At 36.4% G+C, this 27,012-nt stretch overlaps 1 protein-coding gene across 10 annotated transcripts in view; it reads left to right on the forward strand.

The window, feature by feature from the left end:
• Positions 1 to 27,012, forward strand: part of Gpd2 (glycerol-3-phosphate dehydrogenase 2) — a 149,383-nt gene that overhangs the window by 93,822 nt on the left and 28,549 nt on the right. For all 10 annotated transcript variants that reach the window (XR_002398112.2, XM_004835926.4, XM_004835927.4 and 7 more), the window contains 3 exons: positions 8,978 to 9,142; positions 9,977 to 10,121; positions 16,755 to 16,948. Coding sequence is in view for 9 of the 10 variants with exons in the window: in XM_004835926.4 (XP_004835983.1) it covers positions 8,978 to 9,142; positions 9,977 to 10,121; positions 16,755 to 16,948 (504 nt within the window). In the remaining variant the exon portion in view is untranslated. The remainder of the gene's footprint in view (positions 1 to 8,977; positions 9,143 to 9,976; positions 10,122 to 16,754; positions 16,949 to 27,012) is intronic.

The following is a 27,012-nucleotide window of genomic DNA, read 5'->3' on the forward strand; positions in this document are numbered from 1 at the left end:
GGTCAACCTGATTTGATAACAATTCAATTCGATAAGATGTGGAATCTTCCTGTGATAAGAGAGAGAAATCTGATAAGATATAAGAGTCACAGTTGAAACAGATAAAGGCTCTCAAAAGGCTGCCTCCAGTTAGTATTCCCTGGCTGGTCCTTAGCGCTTGCTTCCATGTATTTATTATGTGGCTCACACTCGGAATCACCCCTGGGGCAGGTTGAGCCATTCTGGCATTTTCTAAAAAGTTGTGTGCCTGTACTCACACACAAGTGGCGGGGGGGGGGGGGCTGCTGAAGAGACAGTCCTGTGTAAGTAAAAGGATTCATGTCCCTTTGGCAGTCCTTGGATGAAAGATTTAGTTACACCAAAGAACTTCTTTTGACTTATTATATAATTGGATTCTCAACTGAAAGTTGACTTATTTGAAATTTTGTGATTGCAATTTAGAGTTGGTAAAGCTGAGAGATACTAGAGAAATCATAATTTTCCACTCTCTAACTTAAGCAGTGAAAAAACTGAATCACAGATCTAAAGACTGGCCTAAGATTTTTGTCACAGGTGATTTAAAAATCTGGCTTTAGGAGAAATGGATTTTTTTTCAGAGGGCATTGAGCAGCAGTAGCAATGCTAGGAAAGCAGAGCTAGCTGAAAAATAAGGGGCCAGACAATGATTTGTAGCACCTAGAGCTTTGGACAAAATCCTATACCACAACCAGTGCAACACAAGAGTGGAAGTCCTTGGCTCACTTCCTCTGGATTGAAGGAAGCAAGTTTAGAGGGCTGCATCCCAGTGGACCTTTTTTACCCTCCTGTGGGAGGGCAGACTCATGAGGTGGGGAAGGGGGCTAGAGGGTAGAAAGGAAACTCAAACCAAACTCGAATGGAATACTGGGCAGTTATCTCTTGTGGAAACAACCCACTAGTGAGTGGTTAAAGGATTAGAACCCAGGTTTTCTGACATTTCCCAGGATGCCAAATTTATAACTAGTGTTGAGTACTTTTGTAAAAACTGGCAGAGGTTCTCTAGTTTTTAAGAAAAATAAAATCCCCCAGTTTAAGATTTGGTAATTCTGTTATTTTCACACAGTCTATTGTGTGAAACCCATTGACACCATTTTCCTCTGGATCGAAAGCCATTCTCTTGTTCTCCTATCCTTTGTGACATGCAGGGTGAAAAAAAGAAAAGAAAACGAAAAAGAAACTTCTTGTCAGTGGTAAAAAGTAAAGAGGGAAAAAGAGATTAGAGATTAGTTGTACATTTTAGGAAAGTTTTGCCAGAGTGATGAGCAATAAAACCATTTAGAAAGGCAGAAGGGAAAAAAGAAAGAAAGAAAGAAGACAACATTTAGAACTGGGAAAATATCCAGAGCTTTTTTTCCCCCTTATTAAAAAAAAAAAATCAAGCAGTGACTATGACTTGTAATTAAAGTATAAAGTTTTGGGTTTTCAGGTTTTTTTACCTTTTAGTAATAAAAGATAAGGCAGGGGATATAGCTCAGTGACACCATGCCTGCTTCACAAGCGCAAGGTCCTGACTTTTTTTTTTTTGGCACTGGGGATTGAACTCAGGACCTTGTGCTTGCAAGGCAGGCAGCAGAACCACTGAGCTAAATCCCTGGCCCAAGGTCCTGACTTTGATTCCCTAGTATCATCGGGAAAAAAAAAGGAAAGTAATAAAAGATAAATATAGTAATAAATTACATTTTTTGAGAACTATTGTGTTATAGCATGCATTACTGTCTGACTTGTTTTTCACAATCACCGTTAATCCCACTTGCATAGATGACAGACTAGAACTTCAGAGGAAGCAGCTGGCATGAGTTAGTTGGGGTATATGAGACCTGACCTTCCGCTGCACTCCTATGCAAGAAGCTTTGCAAATTTTCCTATAACTAAAGAAGGAAAAGAAGCAATGTCTTGAGCATTGGGATATGTGGCATTTTAAGAAAACTGGAAAGACCAAGAATACTAGGAACTGGTAAGATGTTGGGAGCATGTGAGCTTTCCAGGATGGCTGTAAACTTCCAATCTGACCTTTTCCACTTGCTAATGCCCACAGTGACACTTGCTCAGTGCCTGGTATATAGCAGGCATTCAACAGATATTTTCAAAAGAAACGAATCTCCAGCATCCTCAGGTCACTTTCCTTGGATAGAGACACCATAGTGTCTAGAGTATGCCACTGTCAAGAGTGCAGCTTGGTGAAGAAGGAGCTCTACCTGCCTGCTAAGCTGGGCACTCTAAGGAGGCTTTCAAGTGAGTTTGTTGTCTTTCACAAATTAGCAAGGAAGCTTCTCCAGGGTTTTAGGCTACATAACTGTGTGGTCCATAAAAGAGTCTCCATAGTATGCCTTGTTTTGTCCTCTCCACCTTCATTTCAGTTAGTTTTTGTCACATTGCTCTCTTTCCTTTTTTCTTCCTAAAAAGTATAAACAACTATTTTTGGCTTGTGCTAGAGAAAGAATTGATTGTCCTGGAGCAGGCATAGGGAGTCTTCATTGTAAACTAATGTATAGAACATTTTTGTACAGAAATAGCTAATGAATACCCAAAGCATTCTGTTGTTTGCAGTTTAAATGTGGTTTCATTTTTATTCAACTCTAGCTAGATTCCTAAGTGTCTGAGAAGTAGAAAACTTACTCCTCATTAGATTCATTTAAAACTTTTGCAAGAAAGAAAAGTCCTGAGGGTATAGAAACTTTACGTACTTGAGTATGTCATGTTAAGGCATTTGACAATATTTCGTTTACATGGGGCCAAAGACCACAGTTCCACCCTGATTGCTAATTATTCAGATTGTAAATAGCTTATTCCAGAACTTAGGGTGAGACAAAAGAAACATGAAGGAACAAAAGGCCCACGATAATGAAAAAGATATTGTGAAGAGAAAGGCTGGGTAGAATTATGCAGGTCACATCCTGTGCCCGCATTTAATTGTACCTTTGTATTTAATAATAAAAATGATTACATGCTCAGTGCTAACAGGTGTCCCTTCTTGAGAACTGTAGTATGGATAGGTGACAGTAAATTACTCCCAATTCATAAACTTGGAATATTATGTTTTTATTTAGTGTCTCACTAGTCTATATTACAGGGTGTTTTCTTAAAAAATGTACTACATTTAAAGATTTTTACACTTAAAAATACAAAATATTTTTAAACTTATATAAAATTTAAACTAGTGAATATATCTAAAACATAGGTGGACATTTTAAAGTACAAATGAAAGAAAAAAATCCCTCTGCAGACACTAAATACACTGGGATTATACTAATACTATAGTCACATCTCTGGTAATTTATGCTTTTATATAAGCTTTGGATGTAATTACAAATTAGCGGTGTTTAAAGTTTATAGGTGGTCATACTGTTGGAATGTCATTGCCTTAATTGCTTTGGTTTTATTGCTTGTGCATTGGAGTGGTCATCGCTCCTTTGATGTCTGGGCTCCACTGGGTGATTCTCTGGTGTCTGCTGAACTTGTATTTCTGTGTGGCGATACTGACCAACTGTCAGCTGATATGGCGCAGCCTTTCCCAGAATGACTGGGGTGCATTGCCACGTATTTCTTATCCTCCTGTTATCAGCTCACCTGGGAATGCTCCTTTCATGGGATTGGCAGGCAGGAGTATGAGCAGAGACACACAGGTGCTCTTTTGAAGCTCTGTTTTTGTCACATTTACTAATACTCCATTTACTAAGCAATCTAACTTAGGCTGAGTCCAGAATCAGCAAAAAAAGGGACACTGTGAAGAGTAAACAGAGGGCATGGCTACAGGGAGGGAGAAGAATTGGAGCAATATTTGCAAAATACTATATAGTCTATAAAAATTAATTAGTCAGAAATTCACTTTAAATCCAGTGAGGGAGGAATATGATTTCTGATTATTTTTTCTTCTGTTTTCTTTTATGAAATGTGTATTTTGCTCTTTATAAATGCTCGATCTCTTTTGACTTATTGGGGCAAAGTTAGAGAAATGAGACATGGGAAAAATGTAGAAGTGACATCTTGAAAGGCATAGACAACTATTAAAGATTGGCTGTTACATAGCCAGTTATATGCCCTGTGTGATTTCATAGATACCAAGCTCCTGTCTTTTGTAGGACACAGAGGCCCAGAGCCACTCTGCACCATTGCCTATGGGTACAAGTTCTCTCCACGTGGCTGCATTCACTTTCCTGACCCCTGCCAGTCCTTATACACAGTCAGTACTTTTAGATCAGATTTAGTTTTGGATATTGTATATTGCCATAAATTGCTATGAAGACTATGTTCTTATTTTAAGTTTTCTCTTTTAAACTTACTCATCACAGATATCCAAAGCAGAATTTAATAGTCCCCTTACACGCACATGTGTATGAACACACCTTTTTTGCCGTGGCTCTGCCTGCACACAACCCATCAGAAGAGAAATTTTAAATGTAATAGTTATTTTAAACGAGTCTGAGTTTGGCAGACTGCAAAGGGGGAGCTGTCAGAGAGGTCATTGTGACACTATCAGTCTGAGACAATGAAGCATGCTCTGTGGATTTTGTTAGAAATGGGATTAAAGCTTTGGGGAGATATTCTTGCTTGCAACCCTCCTTCCCCTTCTTCCTAGAAGTAGTCAAAGTGATCTCACAGTCCCCAGGTCAGGGCACAGGGAGACAGAAAGAAATATTCCAAACAGTGGCAGTTTGCATTGGTGATAAAATTATATGCAGGTGTTATTTTAATGAAAAATTATTTTTCTAACAAGTAGACATTCTAAACTGAAAGATAGATATCAGACACACAGGTCAGTGCACGTACAGACCTGCACACAATAAAGGGCCACTTAGAAGTGTGTTACATTCAAAGGAAGATTGTGTGTAGATTTTCACAACAGCACAATTTTAGACCCGCAGGAACAGGAAAATGCCAACTAATTTGCTCCCTGTTTCTTTTTTTTTTTTCACATTTACTCTTCATATCCTTCACATACTCAATAATTGTTTTTCTTTTTTCAGCTATTTTGCATGTTAACTTAGTTGCCAAACTTTGACTCTGAGGAGAGCAGTATTGCTATATCTCTAAAATATTTAAATGTAAGGTCTATCTCTTAGATGATGACACCCTAAAATGTGCGTGGTCACCCATATTTCACCTAACATACCTCCCGCTATTTGGTGTGCAAGACCACTGAGAGTTAAGATAAAATCTTCTCTCCCACCACCAACTTTATCCTTTTTGGTGGGTAGATTTTATATTTTGTTTTTCTAAACAAGAGAAAACAGTTATAGTTCCACCTCTTATGTGCTTCCTTCCCTATGCGCTGTGAGCTCAGTATGTGCACATATGTAAGATTTCAAGTGCAAACTAGAACAGAGCAGGAAACAGATTTTCACAGTCGCCGTCTGGGTCCTTGTGTAAGTGCCAATGTAAAGCTACTCGCTGAAGAGTGAAACACAGTATAATGTTGCCTGGCTCTAGGGAAACGGATTTGAAAATCTAAACTTCAAAGCAGATCAATTGAGTGGGGATTTGAGATTATTGTATCACATTCCAATGACATGCAGTGTTGTCAAAATCTTTTTTTCCTTCAGAAATAAAATTACAGGAGGCATTGAGATGCTTTAGAAAATGCCAGGAAAGATGGTTGGGAAAATTTAGTGAAGAATAATGAAAATATGTCACTTATAACTCAGGAAGTATACACTGCAAGCATCCAGGTGTCTCAGGGCGAAGGGCAAGTTTAATGTGGGGAGGGAGGAGTAGGTTTGTTCTGGATCCAGGGAAGTCAGTGGATTAAGGCAAAAAAGAAGAGGGTTGTTGGGTGGAGGTGTGAGCTCTTGGACTTAATGGAAAAAATTACTTGCTCCTTGGTTTTTAGAAGCTATCAGTAACTACTTTTGAATTCTGCAGAGCAAGGGGCAACATGTGGGAAAAGTCCTGAAGAAGCCATACATAACCGTTTCTCCTTGCCTTCTTATTTATTTAATTTAAATATAAAGACTAGTTTAGGGTTAAGTTCAGATTTTATGTTTTTCTAAAATTTTACGTTTCTAATTTTTCCTGTGCCCCTCAAATGTCTTGCAACCAACTTACTGATATCTGAATTTTTTTGTTTTAGTGAGAAATAAGACATTTCAATCCATAGAGATAAGATATTTGATAACTGTTTATTTAACATTTCAAATGAATTTGGCTAAATTTAACATTTTAACACTTAATGGAAACCTATTCTGGGATTGGTACTAATGAGAAAGGGAAGGAAGGGAGAGGGGGAAGGAGAGAAAGGGGTGGGGAGAGAAAGAAGGGGAAGGAGAGAGGGAGAAAGAGAGAGAGGAGAGAAGGAGAGAGGGAGGGAGGGGGGAGAGAGAAAAAGAGGGAGAGAGAGAAGAGACTGACTCTTGTTTCTGTGAGTAGATGGATGTGTGGATGCATGTAGTATTGGGAAGACTATTAAAAGGGTACCTGCAAGGTATAAAATTGATCCAGGAAGAGGAGTGAACAGTTTTGCCTTGGAGGGGACAGGATACAGATAAGGGGAGACTTCCTGGGCAGGTACTTGAACCAGATCATAAGGGATGAACAGTGGTTTTCCAGAGCTTCCAGGATGGTACCCAGCCAGAAGTGTGGATAAAGGCAAGAAGGTGTGAAATGGCTTGAATGTTTCGAGAGTTGCAAATAATTTGCCAGTCTTAGATAGTAGGAATAATGTGACAAGAATGTTGACAGATGAGTATATTGTCATAAAGGGCCTCTGTCAGTCAGTAACACTCCTGATTAGCTCAAGACAGGTAGTGCTGGGCACTGGGGGTGGAATGTGGAAAAACAAGGAGCACTGAAGTTGATCTTCTTTACCTTAGATTGTAGAGAAATTTAGAAGATAATTAGGGAAATGTTTCCTAGTATGGAAGCAACAGAGTCTGATAAACTATATTGATACTTTGATATAAGCTATACAAGTATGACAGACTGATATGCTGAGATTTTAGATTTTTAAAATGTATTAAATTTTTATATTTTCAAATTTAGCTTAGAGTTTATAATGGATATATCATTTTATAAAGAAATTTGTCATTTAACAAGTGGGATTTCTGCCTGGTTGCTTGGAATAGTGACCTCATTTAGGATTGAAAATAATTTATTTACACATAGCTTTTCAGAAACTTGTCCTGTCTATAAATCAACACACCTGAATGCGGGAAGTTCCCTGTACTGTGCTTTCCTTTGGTGAATAGGATGTTTTATTGTTATATATAAACATCTACCAGAAAGATTGGGTGGGATGAGGATTGTGGATCTCCTTAGGCTGAAAAGAAAATTTGGAGTGAAATTTTTATTTAGTTTCTTTGGGCTGTGTGCATCTGACTTTGTGGAGCATATTTCAGTTGTTTTTTAAAATGTGTGTGTGTGTGTGTGTGTGTGTGTGTGTATGTATGTGTGTATGTGCGTGCATGTGCACACATTCATTTGCTAGGGATTTAGGGTCTTACACAGGCTAGGCACATGCCTTATCACTGGACTAAACGTTAACTCCCATAAAATCACTTTTAGATAGGAGCTCTGTATTAATAAAAGTTGTTTTCTTAAATTTAACTTTGAATGCAACTACTATTTTAAGCAATCCTAGGACTAAGGTGAGAAACTGATAGAATTGCTATCCTTTCTTCCCATGTATTGCTCAACTACTTCCATTGTCATTGTTGTTTTCTTCTCCTGCTTTCAATCTATTAATTGTATAAGAAACTGCAGGAAAATATATTTTGGGCTAATACATGATAACTTTTTGGGTATGATATCCCCAAAATAGTAAAAATTTTGCATACTGAGATTTCAGGAATGTTACCCTTGATAGTGCTTATAATTTTGGGGAAAAGGTTCTTGGCTAAGATTGTATTAGTTCAGCAGTTTTAGAATAAGATGTTTGTGGGAGGGGCGACTGGATCTTTAGTCATTGATTCTATCTTTATAACTCTGCCCTTTTAGCTGGAACAGATTACTTGTGTAGTGCTTCTAGCCCTGTACAGACTGAATCACAAAGAAGAAACTTTACATAAACCATTTATACTCAATGTTTGGTATGCTGGCAACATAAATCAACAACAATATCCATTACAAATTCATCCCTTTATCAGTATTATCTTGATAGAACCAGTCCCAATGTGTGGGAATTTGAACTCTGCTTCAATACATCTAGCCCTGGATAATTAATTATTCAGGGCACAGAGAACCTGGCCCCAGCAATGTAGAGTAATTCTTCCTGGTCAGCGTTAACTCCACTGGCAATAATAAATAGAAAAAGTCTCCAGTGATGCCAGTATTTTAAAGTGATTAATCATCTTTCCCCCCTCACCTCCCCCTTGGTTTTCTTTAACTAGGATTTTTCAGCAATAAATCTTTAACAATACAGGTAGGAATTGTTCTGTAATTAAATTTTGCCCTGCTTAATTTCTTACCTTTTATGTGCGATTAAAAAATGTTACATTTTAAGGAGCTCTGATCAAAATTCAAACCAAGAAAAATCCTTTTATGGAATATAGAGACATTCTCCATGGAAGATTAAGCTCTTGATTTTGAATATTAGATAGAGCACATATTCATAAAAATTGTTCATCAACACCAGTTGGGGTGTCAAATATTCCGAAGTTTTGAATTGCTTTACTTTCATGCTTATGGTTTTTCTGTATTAGGAAAAGCCTGATATATACATATGTTCCCACATGGAGGGAATAATTACTTATTCCGTAACTTTCAGATAATTGATGTCAGCTTCTTAGAAAAGGGATATTTTCCTCTGTTTTTGTGGCACACAAAATGTACTTGGTGAAGTGGTAGGTAAATGCCTGACTGAGGATGACCATGTATTTTCAAATCACGCCTTGTAGAGCTGCCCAGCCATCATGTATATTCTGGGTGGCGGACAGATGTGACATATCTCTTGTGACACACTTCTGTGCCACCAGTCTGGGGCTCGAGGTGACTCCTGTCCGTCCCCTGGTGCTTTTCCCTGCTGCAGGACAACACAATGATGCACGGATGAACCTTGCCGTTGCCCTCACTGCTGCCAGGTATGGGGCTGCCACAGCCAATTACATGGAGGTGGTGAGCTTGCTCAAGAAGACAGACCCTGAGACGGGCAGAGAGCATGTGAGCGGGGCCCGGTGCAAAGATGTCCTCACAGGTAGGCCACGTCTTCGGGAGGGAGCTATTTCCTAGCATTTGGCCTTGCTTGTGTAATGACTAAATTATAATTTTTGTGTCACTTTTCTTTGATTTAGGCCAGACTTCAGAGTCACATTAATTATATTCTTTATTGTCAACAATGACTGGTTTAACGTGAAAATTTTCCTTTGTGGGACTTGGCAATTTTTCCCCTTTGTGTTAAATAATAATAATGGTAATGATAATAATAAATGCCCACAAAAATTCCCACAGCTATGAATGCATTCCAGTTTCTTTACAAAAACATATTATTAATAAAATTAAATAAATGTGCCAAGTTTCAAAGTATCACTTAGGTGACACAGGCAGTGCATTTATAGATCACTAAAGTCAATCACCTTTAACTCTGGTTAGATTTTCATTTTTGCCCAGGTTCTGGGGCCATGAAGGTAGTTGGAAAATTGCAGCATTTTTGAACAAAAGCAGCCCTGGGAAATACATTGTCTCACAGCGATGCTGTTTACACATGTGAGTTTTAAGGAGGAAGTGGCTTATTTACTCATTTCTCTTTCTCTGTGTTTGGCACCTTGATTCTGGGCACTTCATAAACACACTGAGAAACAGAGTGGGAAAGTAGTGTGCTTTTTTCCTTTAATTTGGACTTGTTTGGGTAAATTTACTCAGGAGTCAGCCTTTTTGTTTGGCTCTTCAGTAACTCTGGCTGCTTAGGTCCCTTAGTGTAGTATGCAATATACTTTGCCATAGGTTAAGTTAATAGATGAATTAATAATCCACAGCCTCAGTGAGCAGAGAAACAAATGGGGTGTATGATTGATGCTGCTTTCTTTCACAGGGCAGGAATTTGATGTGAGAGCAAAATGTGTTATCAATGCTACGGGACCTTTCACAGATGCAGTTCGCAAAATGGATGATAAGAGTGCTGCAGCTATCTGCCAGCCCAGTGCGGGAGTCCATATTGTGATGCCTGGTTATTACAGGTAACTGGATTCCATTTTACTGGCCAGCACCTGAAAAAGGGGACACAAGCAATTGTCTATGCATTTAATTTCTTCTTGCACACCCTTCTTAATAATATGGTCTAAATGCTGTTCACAATGAGGAGAAATAAGGAAAGAAGCTCTTCCACAGCAAAATATAAACCAGGCCTGAGAATTTCTTAGCTACTTGGCAGCTGAACTTGTTTCGAAGGGATGATTTGGGATCTATTTTCCACACTGTATTTTGTCCAGTGTAGTCAACTTTGAGACTTAAGTATTAATATTTTTGAATTATACTTTGAATAAAACAATGAAAATTAATCTTGCAGAATTTCCCATGAAGGCTATCTTGTAATTAAGACATTAAAATTAATTTTGCAAAATTCTTGAATTTGCTTATGAATAATATGAAAATGTGGGCTATTCCAGTATTCTTGGGGTTATATCTTTGGTTATATCTTTGGGTTATATATGTTTTTAAATATAGTAAGTTAAAAGCAGATGTAATTTCCAGTGTATCAGATTAACAAAGATAAGTGGGGATGGAGAAATGAATAGGGGTAGAGATAATAATGCTTATTAACTGAAAATCATTTAAGATGTGCAATGAGTAATTGGTACATGGAAGGTCTTACTACTTTGTATATGTTTGAAATTTTTCATAAATTAAAAAAGAAACATGTTTCTTGCCAAATTACTAATAATGATTCTGGCTAATGTATATTTCAAGGCATCTGTAGAAAAATTCTGTATGAATGTATATATACTGTTTGTTCTTCCACATATGACAATCTAGTAGGCAAACTAGCAATTCTACATAGAGTAGTAACATAAAAAAGCTATTCAATATGACATTATTTGCTGGCGAAGATTAGAAACTACTTCTCTTATTCACCTTGAGAGAATAAATAAATTACAATATATCCACATTAAAGAATATTATGTAGTCATTAAGAATTATAGTTTTTTTTTGAGATAAGGTCTTGTTAAGCAGTTTAGCCTGGCCTTGATCTCACTGTGTGGCAGTCTTCCTGCTTCAGGCCCTTGAGTGCTGGGATTATAGTCATATGCCACCACACCTGTTAAGAATTACAAATAAATGTAGTGTCCTAGGAAAACGCTAATGGTATCTTAGTTTAACATGCAGGACTAGAGATAATGTATACAATAGGACCAAAACGGTATATATTCCTCTGTATTTTCTGATATATAGAAAAAGACTTGGAAATATGTTAAATGTTAATGGTGATTATCAGTAGGTGATGTGATTATGGGTAAGAAGTATTTCCTTCATATTTTAATATTTTTTCATAAAGGACCTATAAGCCTTTTAATATTTGACAAAATAGATTTACAGAAGCTAACTTATTTTAACATCTGTATTCTTCTAGCATGTTATCCTGCTGTGTCACAGGTGAATGGTATTTGGATACTAAATTTTCCTGAACAGAGTCCAACATGCACTCAGTTTGTGCCATTTACACTGCTAGTATATTATAGAGAATTTCAAAGTTTCCTTTTCATTTTCTAAATGTCCACATGCAACAGGTAGTCCTTAATATTTTTCCTTTGGCCTGGAAACACCAGCGTACCTGTATACCTTTATAAAAATTTATAAATTTGTAAAAATGTTTGTATTGGTACCTCATTGAGTTTTAAAAAGTATTATCAGTTTCGTTCAAACATGGAGGAGGTAATACATATAAATGTTCCATATGTTTCTTGTATATGGTGAATTCTTCAACATTAATTCCAAACACAGTTGTGTACAGTTATTTTGTGTTGGTTTAAAAAAATATTCAAGGCTGGACCGGGGTCCCAAGTTTGATCCTGCATACCAAAAAAAAAAAAAAAATTCAAGGCTAGTTTATGAAGGTTTCTTTAATTTTTAACATCTTGAAAATCAGAGTACAGAGAATAATGACCATGATCCCCATATTTGATTGGATTTTACTGGATTCTACACGTTTTCATGTTTATTATGTGTCTTAGGTTTTCTTCACTACTGTCCCATGATATCAGAGGACACCTAATAATTACATCCTTTGGGATAAACCATTTTTATTTTTTGAACCTTAATTTGACCATCATTAAAATTGGAAAACATTCTGGGTTTTCAGAGTACGAAGACAGGGGACAGTATGGAGGGTGAGTTAGGTTGATACCTTGGTGTATAGATTGGTGGTGAACCTATGCTACATGTGCCGCAGCGGGCCTGCAGCGCTCTCTCTGTCAGCATGCGAGCCAAGTCATCCAGAAGCCAAGCAGATTGCAGTTGTTTTTTTCTAAACTAAAATCTTAGTATTTGCAGTGTAGGCACTTTGTGATAAATAAGCAGCTTTTGGGTTGTAATTTGGGCACTCGGTCTCTAAATGGTTTGCCATTACTGTGTATCCTTGGGCAAGTTACTTCTTTCAGGTTCTGATCCATTATCTCATAAAGCACCTAAGCTGTATAAAGTTTGATGGTGATATTTGGTTATTTTTTATTTGTTTTATTAATGCTTTATCCTCGGGTCTCAGTATAGTTTCTAGCATATAAGGCATAAAACCTAATAAATTCAGCCCTATAATAAATATTTTTTGAATAAATCTTACTAGCTTTATTGTATTAACCTGCCAAGTTGAGCAGTTGCTTTCTTTGTATACTAAAGTATTAATATAATACTTGTTCAGTTTGGATTTGGAATGTCCCCAAAGGCCCATGTGCTAAAGGCCTGGTCCCCAGTGTGGTGCTATTTGGAGGGGGCAGAAACTTAAGAGGTGGCCTAAGAGAAGGGCTTCTGGTTGGGGTGGGGGTGTCTTTGAAGGGGTTGTGGGACCTTGATCTTTTCCTCTCACTCTATTTCCAGTCCTGGCCATGAGGCGAGTTGTTTTGCTGGCTACTTGCTTGTGCTACCTCACCTTAAGCACCAGGGCCAACTGATCATGGCCTGGAAACATCAAAACTGTGAGCCAAAATAAACCTTTTCTCTTTACAAGTTGTTTTTTTTTTTTTTTTTTTTTGGTGGGACAGAGTCTCCCTATGTAGTTCAGGCTGGCCTCAAACTCACTCTGTAGCCCTGGCTGGCCTTGAACTCGTGGTGATCCTTCTGCCTCAGCCTCCCAAGTGCTGGGATTATAGACAAGTTGATTTTTTTTTTAAGTGATGGAAAGGTGGACAACACAACATTTGTAAAGAATTTTTAAAAAAAATATTGAGAATTTAAAATACAGAGAAAGCAAAATGCAATTTTCCATCCTATGCTCAGATAATGCTTGTAGGCAAAAATAAATAAGTAAAAATAATATAAGTGCAAGATCAGAGAATTCTAACACTATGGAAAAATAGAGAGAATGATAGTGAAAGTCTCCCTTTTCTCCACACACATTTCCCCAGTTGTTTTCTGGTGATCAGTAACCCCTTCTTTCCAATTTCTTACAAAAAAGTGTTTTTTTTTAAAATTTGTACAAATGTCTATTTTGTTAAGGCAAGAAGAATTATTTTAATGTTAGAAAACCCAACAAACAAATAATTTTTTAAAGCCATTTTTCAGTTTATATTAAGAACAAATCTGAAATTTCCATCAGAGTTGTGGCTAGATGCTCTTCCAAAAGCAGCAATAATACAGCAAGTGACTGAAATACATGAAAATAATCATCTGCTCCATCTAGTGTACTGATGCTTTTTACTACTGACAAGAGGTCAATTTTTTTCCTATAATGTGTGTTCATACTATTAGCTCTAATGCTGATTGCTAAGTAGTTAACAATAAATTGATTTCAGTTTAACTAAGGGTACTTCAGGAAAGCAATGGTCTGCATGAGAAAAAAGCTCATTACCTTTAATCCTAGACACACACATAAATTAGCAAGCATTTCTTCCCAATGTCACATGAATCATATGGATTGAAGAGACCTGTGCTGCACTGCATTGTACAAGCCATCACCGTAGTTGATATCCACAGTCAAACTTTGGTGTGACCTTGCAGAATTAATCCTTTATAAGAAAACAAACTCTTCCTTAAGGGAGAGTATGAATTAGGTAATTTAGAACTGATGAAAGATATTTCCAAGTGGATTCTTAAAATTTTATACCATTCATTAATAGCTTTGTTTTCCCTTTGTGCTTGTTAATTTTATGTTTGACACATATGTCTTCACTTAAGCAGTTGATTCTCTACAGGCTCCAGTTATGTGTACGTTGGTAACTATCACCTTCACCCTTTAAAACTGCTTTTATTGCATTGCAAGTTTTTAAAGCATTTACTAAGTGTGCATGTCTAACTATATTTCCTATCTAGGTTGCTGAATATTATAATTTGATGCTTAATTTATCAGGTTTATTATTTAAGGAGTGTGTATTTGGTCCATGAGAATAGTTGTATATGAAATGTGTCAGCATACAATTTCCCAAATGTTAGGATATGGAATTTTGTTTCAATAAAATACTGTATATCAGATTGAATGCTTGAACTCTGAATGCATTAATTTCCAATTCTAATGTGACTGATTTAATCTAAGGGCATATCATTTTGGAATAAAAATATTCTTACAGCCACATGTGTTGCTGCATACCCACAATCCCAGCATGGAGGCAGCCTGAGGCAGGAAGACTGCAAGTTTGAGCCCATCCAGGGCTACTTAGTCAAAATACAGACAGCTGGAGATGTAGCACAGTGGTAGAGTTCCTGTGTGTTCAATCTCTATCACTGCAAAAACAAAACAAAACAAAAACACTTATAAAACTTACAATTAACTGATTAACTATTTTAAGATTTTTAGAGTTTTGTGACAAATGCAGAGAAAAATGCTTACTGACATATTTAGAGACCAAAAATACTCAACCCTCCTAGTTTCCAGTGTATTAGAGTAGAAGTAGTTTTCTCTAAGTAACCCCCAGTGAAGGTTGGAATCTCTGCTGCAGGTCTGAGTGGTTGGCATGTTTCTATGGTGCTTTTTTAGGTTTGCAAAGTGCTGTGCCCTCTCCTGTGTCTCTGGTAGGGAACGGGCAGTGATTTCTTTCTGCAAAGGCGGAGAGACCATGACAGGCACTTCATGTGACTGAGGCTTCCTTGCAGAGAAAGACTACGTAGTATTCCTTACGGTTTAAATAAAGGAGATGCATTAGCTAAGCTGACTGTAGTTTTCTTTTTTATATAAAGATACTTTCTTTGGGTTTGGTTTTAAAAAGTTGTGAACCTCTCTTATCCTTACTTATTTGAATACATCTTTAAAAATTTTAAGGGAATAATAATCATAAAAAGTTGACTGTATGACCTTCTATTATGTATTTATTTACTTATTTTTGGGGGGGTTGTAGACTAGATCTTGGTAAGTAGTCTAGGTTGGGCTTGAACTTGCTCTATAGCCCAGGCTGGCCTTGAATTCACAGTTCTCCTGCCTCAGCCTCCCAAGTGCTGTGATTATAGGCATGCACTGCCATGCCTAACTCCTCTATGCTCTTTCAAATTTGTGTGTGTGAGAGGGATTTCTTGAAATTTGTTCAAACCAAATAGAATGTTTTCTGTTTAAGAAATTGTATTAATAGAAGCTAAAAATATTATGCAAAGTACTTTCAAGTTGGCATTTATATGTGAATTCAGTCAAATTGAAACAGCTATCTGATTTGTTGTGTTCTATTTGATTAAATATGACACTTTTGGATTCCTCCTATCCCTTTAATATCTCCACATTTCTTTCAATAGCTAATGACTGCATTAAAACAACAGTTTCTAGTGATAAATATGACAGCTTTTGTTAATGTTTACGTACAGTTGCCTATTCTTTCAAGTGTGTTTTATACTTTGGTTTTTAGATTATTCACTATGTGTCAGTGAAAATTCTTGGCTAATATTTTGGAAGATTTTATATAACTGTCAGGATAGGCAGCTTGCTCCTTCATTTAATAGCAGAATACACTACTGTTTTCTGTTTAAAAGATTTTCATTACTAAGATGTTCCTTTCTCTTTGAAATGTTCTAGGACATTGTTATTTAGGCAGTAGTAAAAAACTGAGCTTTTTTTTCTGTGTACACTTCTTGAGATTTCTGTAACCTTGAAATAAGATAAGAAATCCCGTATTTGGTGAAGTGGCACAAGTTCATTTTAGCACAAAGGAGTAAAGACTTTATGATTACATTTTAGCTTCTAGAAAGTTAAACTCTACTTTCTCATGTACTTTTGGGGCCTTCTACTGAAAGATGTGTCAAATGTCTAGGAAAATACTTTTCATAGACTTGAAAAGAGGTTGAAGGGCTATCTTTCAATGACCACAATAAAAGAAATTATAGGCATTAATTCCCCTGACATTATCTGATGAGAATGGTCCAAGGAGTATAAAAACCAAAACAATTGGAAGTTAATTAGCTTTCCATTGTTGAGGTGGGGAGGGTGGTTCTGCTGGATAATAATATTATTATCACATTTGCACAGTAGCTTTTTTTTGGTCAAAATTATTATTTCAGGAATTTCTGGATTAGAGCAGGGGCAGTAAAGTAGTAGTTTTTTCTTGTTTGCTTATTTGAACATTAGTGAAGAAAGTAGTTTTGTAGATCCCGAGTTCGATCCCCAGTACCAAAAAAAAAAAGTTTTGTTGAGTGCAGATTAATATTAAACTTTGTTAATTTCAGAACTAAATTTCTCTTTACCTTAGCCCCGAGAGCATGGGACTTCTTGACCCAGCCACCAGTGATGGACGAGTTATTTTTTTCTTACCCTGGCAAAAGATGACAATTGCTGGCACTACCGATTCACCAACTGATATTACACATCACCCTATTCCTTCAGAGGAAGACATCAACTTCATTTTGAATGAAGTGCGTAACTACCTGAGCTGTGATGTTGAAGGTAACAAACATTCCTTTAACCTTGTCCCCTGCATTGTTTGGTAAAAATTTATTTTTTCTATTTCCTAATCTTTATGTTCACTGATTATACAGTTTTTATTGGTTAAACATGGATTTAATTTTGGCAGATTTGTACACACATGTAATATACTTTGATTATTTTCATGTTTGTTCTCCTTTCTGGTATCTCCTAAGTCTTTCCAGCTCTCACTGGAATCACCTTATCTCTGGTCTGACTCATCTTCACACCTGGCCTGCTATCACTGTTTTGTGCTGCCCACTTCTTTTAGATTTATGCAAACCAAATTACTACACAATGTAAAGAAACTACGTTTTCTTTCCTACTTTCTGCATCCACAAGAAACTCACGCAGGCCATTTCTGATCTTTGCTAGTGGTAAGATTGAAGTGTCACACATAACTTCCTCTAACAGAGAAGTAGGAAATGTTTGCATCACTATTTGGTTTTGTAGTTTGAGGAGGTCTGATTCACAGATATAGGATATCCATAGGAAATAATTAAGCAAAGAAATGAGGACATAGAGGTTTATGGTCTAAGAAGTTTAACGCTCCGTAGCTTAGTGCAGTTTATATTGTTATAAGAAAATACCCAAGACTGGGTGCTTTTATAAAGAACCAGAGGTTTATTCAGTTCACAGTTTTAGAGGCAGATGATCTAAGATCAGGCTGCCCCATCTATTTGGATTCTGGTAAGGGACTCCTGGCTATACCCAACATGAGAAGTAGCATCACATGGTAGAAGTTTGTAAAAGAAATTGGGAGAGGAAGAAAGAAAGGAGGCAGCAAGAGACTGGGGATGGGCCAGGCTTGCTGCCTTATGACAGCTTGCTCTCTGGATTGGGAGACCTAAGTCACTCTATGAGACTAGCATTAATCATGAGGGAGGTCATGTATAATCATCTTCCACGAGGCCTACCTCTTAAAGGTCCCACGACCTACCTTTTGACACTGTTACAGTGTGGTGAACAAGTGAAGTGTGAGAACTAATCAAGTGAACCTGTGAGAACTAACTTTGTCCAAATCATAGCGGTGCATTACCATGTGGAAAATACCATAAAGCCAAAGTTTATTTCTACCCAAATCTTATCTGGATATTTTAACTTGGATGTCATAAACACGCTTTTCCAATGAACTTGTATAATGCAGTTTTTTGGGTTTTTTTTGGCACCGGGGATCGAATTTGGGTCCTTGTGCTTGCACAGCAGGTGGCGAAACCACTGAGCTAAATCCCCAGCCCTATAATGAAGTTTTTAACCAGGGTAGTCCCAGAAGTTTCCCAATATTATCCTTCTGTATTTCCTATCTTAGTTACCAGCCTCAGCAGCTACCAAGCCATCCAGTCTAGAAATGGAATGCTTTTCTTTGGTGGTCTCTTTTGTTTTCATATCAATCAAATACCTATCTGTACCCACTCTGAGAACCATAGAGATCACTTCCCCCTTCAGTGCCCTGGTTCACACTCATATCGTTTCTTACTTGGATGATTTCATTGGCCTCCTAATTGCCTCTCAGTGCCAGGTTTCTATCCATACCCCATCCAGCCTGCCATGAGAACTCACTTTCTGAAACTCAATACCCATTGTCACTCTTCTGCACAAAAATGTTCCTTGGGTGTCCCCTCACTGACTTTAGGAAAAATTATAAACTCTGTTGCATTGAACATAAGGCTTTTCATAACTGTCTTTTCAGGTTTATATTTACTCCCTCTCCATGCATTTTAAGGTCTATTTCTTCTATTATCATTTCCAAATCAAGCCATATACTTTTAAACATTCATGCCTTGTTTTTGCTGAAGCCTCCTGCTCTGGGATGCCCTTTGGGGCAGTACTCATCTTGGCAAGATATTTATTTACTTCAGAAATTTTTATACTTCATAAACCACCTGTCATTTGTATTCCTGAGGAGTCACACTGGTCACACTGCCATTATATCACAACATTATGTATTCTAGGTAATAGTCTTAATACGTACTCTCACTTGGAGCTCCTTGAGGGTAATGATTCTTTCTTCATCTACAAAGTTTATTATCTAACTGGTGTGCTATTCATGATTGTTTTGAGTTAAAATGTTAGTTATGGGTGCTTTTAGGGTTTTTGATACAAGTAGCAGTTAGAAAATCTAGAAGTGGACAAGTTTTAGATTTTTAAAAATAGTCTTTGTCCTTTTTGTCAGCAACCTTATAATATTGATTTTAATGAAGGACACACAAACACTATTTTAGTCTGGATGAAACTTACTAGCAGCTATGAATCCTTTTTCCCTAAAGGATTTTTTTCATTTTGTGATCATATATTTACAAACAAAACAAACTGCTTTGAGAAATTGTTCAAGTTACTTAGTTTAATTGATTAAGCCATACTGTTTACTCTTCTTGCTTCTACTCTAAGAAAGAAAATGGATATAATTTCATTCTGAATAGTCTCTTTGGAGATCTACAACAATAGTATAAATGTACTGAATAAATATAATTGAAATCTACATGGCTTTTTAATTTTATTTTTTATTAGTATGTGTTTGCAATACATAATGATTATATTCATTGAGCTTTCTCTTTTCTCTCTCTCTCTTTTTTTTTTAATTAATGAGGTTTCTCTGTGTTTCCCAGGCTTGCCTTGTACTCACCATCCTTCTTCCTCAGCCTCCCAAGTAGCTGGATATATACTGTCATATTAAATATGCTATATTAAAATACTCAAACTTCATTGAAATTTTAGTTTGATATCTTTTCTTTCTAAAATCTAGGAGGCATTTCAGTATCTTGGTATGATTCTATTTCAGTACATGTATTAATAATTAACCCTACTTCACAATTACCTGTGTATAATTTTTGTTAAAAGTGTCATTAAGAAGGTTAGATTTTTTGGAGCAAAACGTAAAATGAATATAAGAGCAGAGGGCTTTATGTTGACAGTTTCCAAAATCTTGAAGTTCAAATGCAGCAAGGACAGGAAATCTAACCACTTACACTACTGAGTGGCTAGACATTTCTGGAAGCAGGTGTGAGTTCCAGGAGGCTGGTGTGCCCATGTTGGGATCTGTACAAAAAAAAACGAGCCTTAGGCTGTAACAGACACTGGATCACTTTTATTCTGCCTCTAACTAGAAGGAAGACCTGGCAATACCTGATTGGCCCATGAAAGCTTTTTCAATTAACATGCCTTTTGCTTGTCAGGGAATTGATGAAACTGATGAAGTTGTTGTTAATTCTGATGTTTGGTAGAAGTGGTTGAAATTGTTACCCAAACATGACAGCTCAGGCCTTTCTCCTGATGGCCAGGGGACATCTTGAGAGTAAGAATCTTCCAAGGAGCAGATATCCAAGATAAAAGCAGAGATGATAGCTCTGTTTTAGACTTCGTTTATTTCCATCTGTGCACCATCTATCACACCTTTCTTACTTACAGACTTACACTTTTAAAAATTATTAATTAACAGTGATTCTTTATAGTTTGTTTTCATTCTCATTTGTAGTTGACCAGAGTCCTCATATTTGAGGACTTACCCTGGAGCTTGATAACATATCGGCTAAAGTATTCTGTATCTTAAAAGTGAAGATACTCATGTTTGTATTTTTTCCAAGGAATTTTGTTGAAATCCAATATTCTCTTCTGTACTAATGAAAGGTGTGAGAGAAACTAAGCTTCAGGCACCGTTCAGTCATTTGATTATATGCTGTTACCACACGTATTTTAATGTTTACATTTATATGCCTTATTTTTAAAACTTTCATTCAGCACTTTTTATGCTCGACACTCTGCTGTGAGCATATTGCCTATATTATCCATTTGATTCTTTGCAACAACCTTAAGAAGTTTGTTTTTCCCACAATTGTTGTAGAAACTGAGACCTATAGCTAGTTAGCATTTGAGTATAAGTCAGTCTGACTGTGACACATCCTTCTAAATACTGCGTAGTACTCTGCTTAGTAATTCTGGATTTCATGATGTGATCCACTAGGGAGTGAGTCTATCAATTCATTTCATGAAAGCTGCTAGACACCTCTAGAATGACAGTGACCTTTACTCTCCCCTGGCTTTATTTGGATTTGAATGTTAAACTATGGAAGGTTTCATATCTTACAGCTAATCTCCTGGGTCAACCAATTTTCTCCACAGACTAAAAAGTAAAAAGTTTGGTTCAGATCCTAGAGCAGTAGTTTTGAAGTGTTTTGCATTCAGCCTGGGTTGAAATAATCATTCTAAAAGGATTTATTAAATGGATAAGTATAATTCTGACAACAGCTTCTGAGCCTCCCCAAATGGCTATATCCTTAAGAGAAAAAAAGTGTCAAATCTTAACACTCCATGCTGTTCACAGCAGCTGCCACACTTCTGCAAAATGCGTTGGAACAATTCTGAAAAGCATTTTGCCTGTTGGGAATAAGACCATGTCTTCTTCTACAATTTAGAAAGCTTTCCATTCACAGGCTGAATTTTCTAGATTACTTGTTTGTTCTTTTCTGAAATGGGTAATTGATAGTTCGTGTTGAATTAGGAAGAAAAATGATCTTTTGAAAAATGTGTCATTAAGTCTGCTGTGTAGAGGTTAATCAGAAGGATGCAGTGGTGAAACTAAGCTATGACTTAACTCGATAGAGACAGAAGATTTGCCGAGTGCTTTATCCGTGTAGTTTTTCTGGAGTGCTTCTCTGTGCAGCATCTCTACTTGTACACAGGTTTTCACATACGCAATTAGTGGTGTTTATAGATTGCCTGTTATTCAGTTAACAACTGAGCTGGCCATATCAACTCACTGCAGACTTGCCTTTTCCCTGCCAGAGATTGTACCAGGGTTATCAACTTACACAGGCTTGGATGTCTTCCAGCTGTTTAATTATAGTGTCATGCGCTTTGCGTATTCTAGTTTCATTAGTTTATAAATGTAATACAGTATCTTATTTCTGTGATGAACGCTTCATTTCAGCAGGTTAAAAATGATGGTAGAGAAGTATTGATTTCTGACACTGTTTCCCCTGTGTTCATTTAGATATTTTTGTGTGGCTCTTATTGATTTTTTTGAAAGAGGTAAACATAAGAAAGAACACCCCAAAATGTATGCCTCTCTAACCAATGTGAAGCAAAACCACACATTCAGCTCTTAATAGTCATTCTCTGTGGGCTTCATTTTCTTTTAGTTTGTAAAACAAATACTTGTCTTGCCAAGTAGGAAAGAATAAAAATATTAATTCTAATTTGAAACAATTGCATCACGCTTTTTCAAACTGCCAAAAATATCTGTCCAACTTTACTATTTATAGTCAGTTTACGCCTGTCATCTTACATATAGTAAAACCTGAATGAATTATTTATCAAGGATGTAACAAAATTGTTTTTAAACATGATGATAAAAGGACTGTTTTACTTTCTCACTACCTCTTGAAAATATTGCCAAGTACTTTTGTACACGTTGGAGTACTCCCTGTTTTTTGTTATTGTTGTTGTTGTTTTCTCCCAACATCTTGGAAATTGGCATCTAAAAGCTCAACTTGCTACCATCTGGGTGAGCCACTCTAATAAATAGTCTTTAATGATGGATTTTTAAACTTTAATTAATAGTAATTTTGCTTCCTTTCCTGATTTTGTTTTATTTATAGTATTCACTAATTTTGAAAGAGAATATCCAGTTGTTTGAATATATCATAATTGGAAACTTTACATAAAGCTTTGCACATTGGCTTAGAGACCCAAGTGTTCTTCCTTTTGATTTTGCAGTATCATTTCATATAGTTTGACACAAAAAGTTCGGCGAATGCTTTAATATTCCACCTAATATTTATTGATAACTATGCACAACTCTGTTTCATGCAATGTTTGGAGTATCGAGAGATACCAGTATTAGAATTGACATTGCTGAAGACTTTCAGTGTGGGGAGAAAAATGAACCAGTAATGAAATCTTCTGTAGCTATCTTGGCAGTATGGGAACCAGAAAAAAATCAAGGTAAATCTTTGAGCTCTGAAGCATGAAAGCCCCAAATTAATATTATTCTCTTCATATGTTCCACCATGGAGAGTTAAAGTAGGTTATGTTAGCTACCTAATGTTGCCTACAACTTGTACAGTATAACCAGTTTATAGGTAAAAATTTGAGGGCAGGAATACTTAGTTAAGTAAAAGAACAGTGGTACCTCAGTTCATCAGTGCTTTTTGTGAACAATTTGGTTTTGCAAACAAAAGCATTTGGCAAAATACTGTTTTTGTTTGCAGACTTTACATCGGATGACAAACACAACCACAGCCATCTTTCCCACACAAACACAGATGTGACCATCTTTTCCAAAATCATGGAACAGATTAAGTACGTGAACCGAGTTATCACTGTATTTTTTATTTCTTTGAACTCATGAGATTAGCAAGGAGGATGCTTTGAACTGACACATATGGAACACAGAAAACAGAAAGTGTTTGTTATTACAGCAGATTTAATTCTCATGAGGAAAGCAAATAGTCAGATTTCAATGGCTGTATTTTCCACTAGAGGTGTGGGCCAGGTGGCCATGGTGTCTTTCAATATCCAAGTTGGTGACCTACCAGGACAGGGCTGACCTCTCTTGCTTGGAGACTTTTTACTCTCGAACTGCCCTCTGCTGTATGATAATAATTAGATATTGTTAAATTAGTTAAAGTTAAATGAAATTTGATATTCAGTTCTTTAGTCATGTGAATAACATTTTGAGGGCTTAATAACTACATGCCACTAATAGCTAACAAATTGGACAGTGTTAATATAGAACATTCCTATCACTGCAGAAATGTCTTTGGGACTGTCATGCCTTTCAGAATTGATGCTACTTAAATGTACTAGAGGAGGAAATGTTCAATTTTTAAAAAAGATTATTAGTACATATTTATAGTACCAAATGATAATATTTATTGTGGGGAATTGGTACGTACATGTACCTTACACATCTCAATTCTTTTTTCCCCCGTTTTTAATTTTTTTCTTTTTTTGACAGCATCAGATTTATTAATTTATTATAAGTCTTTATCAAGTTAATTATCATAAACACAGATTAATAGCCAGGTTGACAGGCTAGAAATCATATATGTAAAACACGTAAGACAGTTATACCAAATCAATGTACACTTTTAGATACATTGGCCGTGCTAAACTACAGTACATTTTTTCCTCTTTTTTTCCCTATTGTCTGTCTTTTATTTTGCACATGTAAGAGAAACCATGAGATAGTGAAGCTTCTGAGTCTGATTTACTTCACTTAGCATTATGTCTCAACTTACACCCTTTTTCTTACAAATGACTTACTTAAGTTTACCCTTCTTTATCAAAGCAGTACTCCATTGTGCATATATACCACATTTCCTTTATCCATTCATCTGTTGATGGACATATAGGCTGCTTCCAAGATTTATCTATTATGAATTGTCCTGCTATAAACATGGGCATGCATACATCACTGTAATATGATGTCTTTAATTCTTTTGGAAAGATACCTAGAAGGAGAATAGTTGGGTCAAATGGAATTTTTGTTTTTAGTTTTTTGAGGAATTTCCATACTGATTTCCATAGTGATTGTATTAGTTGTATCCTATCATCAATGAAGAAGGGTTCCCCTTCTCCCCACAGCCTCTCTAGCATTTGTTATTGGTTGATTTCTTGATGATAGCCATTCTATCTGAAATGAGATGAGATCTCAGTGTTGTTTAATTTACATTTCTTGAATGGCCAATGATGAAGCATGTTTCATTTATTTATTGGACATTTGTACTTCTTTATTTGAGAAGTGTCTACTTATTTTAGATGCCCATTTTTTGAGTGGGTCTTTAAATTTGGGGGCCTATAATATTTCTTAGTTCTTTATATATTCTAGATATTAGACCTTTGTCTGAGGAGTAGCTTGCAAGAATATTTTTCCCATTCTGTAGGTCACTCCTTCACTCTGTTGGTGGTTTCCTTTGCTGTACAGAAGCTTTTTAATTTGATATGATCCTATTTGTTGATTCTTGGTATTCTTGTGCAATTGGGGTTCTGTTCAGAAAGATTTTGCCTCTTCCTATGTCTTCAAGAGTTTTACTTATTTTGTCTCCCAGAAGATTGTTTCTCTTTTAATATTTAAATTTTTGATCCATTTTGATTTTAGTTTAGTGCATGATGAGAGATATAGCTCTAGGTTCAATCTTTGGAATATAGATGGCCAGTTTTCTCAGTACCATTTGTTAAAGAGGGTATTTTTACTCTAGCGAAAGTATTTGTCTCCTTTGTCAAAAATAAGGCAGTTCAGTATGACTGGAGTAGTTTCTCCATCCTCTCTTCTGTTCCATTGATCCACAAGTCTAGTTTTTTTTTTCTTCCAGTGCCATAGTGTTTTTATTACTATAGCATTGTAATATAACTTGAAGTCCAGGACTGTGATACTGCCTGCTTTGCTCTTGTTGCCCAGGATTTCTTTTGCTATTCTAGGTCTCTTCTTGTTCCATATGAATTTTAGGATTGCTTTGTCTAGTTCTGTGAGGTATTGGTACTTTGAATGGGATTGCAATAAATCTGTATCACAGTTTTGGAAAGATGACCATTTGACTGCATTGGTTCTGCTTATCCAGGAACTTGGGATATCTTTCCATTTTCTGATGTCCTCTTAGATCTCCTTTTTCAGAATAGAGTACTATAGTTTTCATTATAGTTGTCTTTTACTTCCTTGGTTAGCTTAATTTCTTAATGTATTTTGTTTTTCTTGATGCTATTGTGAAAGGTATTGTTTCTCTAACTTCCCTCTCGGTGTTTGTTATTAGTGTGCATGGACACTGTTGATGTTTGAGTGTTGACTTTGTATCTTGCTATGCTACTGAATTTGGTTATTCTAGGAGTCTTTTGGTGGAGTTTTGGGGCTCTTGCGTGTAGAGGATCATGTCATTTGCAAGTAATAATTTAACTTCTTCCTTTCCTATCCATATTCCTTTTATTTCTTTCTTTTGTCTAATTACTCTGGCTAATGTTTTCAGAACTGTTGAACATCTTTGTCTTCTCCTGATTTTAGAGGGAAAGCTTTCAGCTTCTCTTTATTTAATATGATATTGGCCATTGGTTTGAAAATAGATGACTCTTATCTGATTGAAGATTAAGACTTTTTTTTTCTTGTATTAAATTCTTTTATTGGTACATTGTAGGTATACAACACAATTACATTTCTCATTGGGAATTCTACCTTTATATAATGCATCTTGGTCCTTATTTTTTCCCCATTCCTAGCCCTACCTTCACGCCCTCCACCCTTCCCTCTTTACAAAGACTTTATTTCCATTTCTCATCATTTTTTCCTTTCCCTTCTTTCCTTTCCCCTGCCCCTCCCACTACCCCTACCCCTTTGGACCTTTTCTTCCTATTTTACATTATCAATTATTCATTCTAATCATTGGTACATTTTAGGTATACAATATAATGACATTCATCATTGGAAATTTGCACCTTTACATAGTCTCTCTTGGTTCTTATTTTTCACCCTTGCCCAGCCCTCCCTTCAACCCCTCCATTCCTCCCTATTTACAAAGATTTTGTTCCTATTTTTCCATTTTCTCCTATTAATCCCATTCCCTTCTATCCTTTCCCCTAGCCCTCCCACTTCCTTCCCCTTTGCCCCTTTTCTTCCTATTTCACATGACCTATTATACATTTAGTCCTTATTTACACTTTCAGTTTCTCACACCAGAGAAACTATTCGGTATTTACACATGTGTGTCCTATTTATTTCACTTAAGAATATCACCTCAATGTGCATCCACTTAGCTATAAATGTCTCTAATTTTTCATTTTTTATGGCTGAGTAGTACTCCATTTTATAAAAAAACCACATTTTCTTTATCCAGTCTCCAGTTGATGGGAATTTGGGCTGTTTCCAAGTTTTACCTATTACAAACTGTGCTGCTATGAACATGGGTGCACATATATCACTGTGGTATGATTCTTTTAATTCTTTGGGGAAGATCCCCAGCAGCGGAATAGTGGGGTCAAATGGGACTTCCAGTCCTAGTTCTTTGAGGTATCTCCATACTGATTTCCACAATGGTTGCACCAGTCTACACTCCCACCAGCAG

The sequence above is a fragment of the Heterocephalus glaber genome, unplaced genomic scaffold (genome assembly GCF_053883595.1).
Source record: "Heterocephalus glaber isolate CG9 unplaced genomic scaffold, H.glaber_assembly_v1.0 deba00000347, whole genome shotgun sequence".
Lineage (NCBI taxonomy): Eukaryota > Metazoa > Chordata > Mammalia > Rodentia > Bathyergidae > Heterocephalus > Heterocephalus glaber.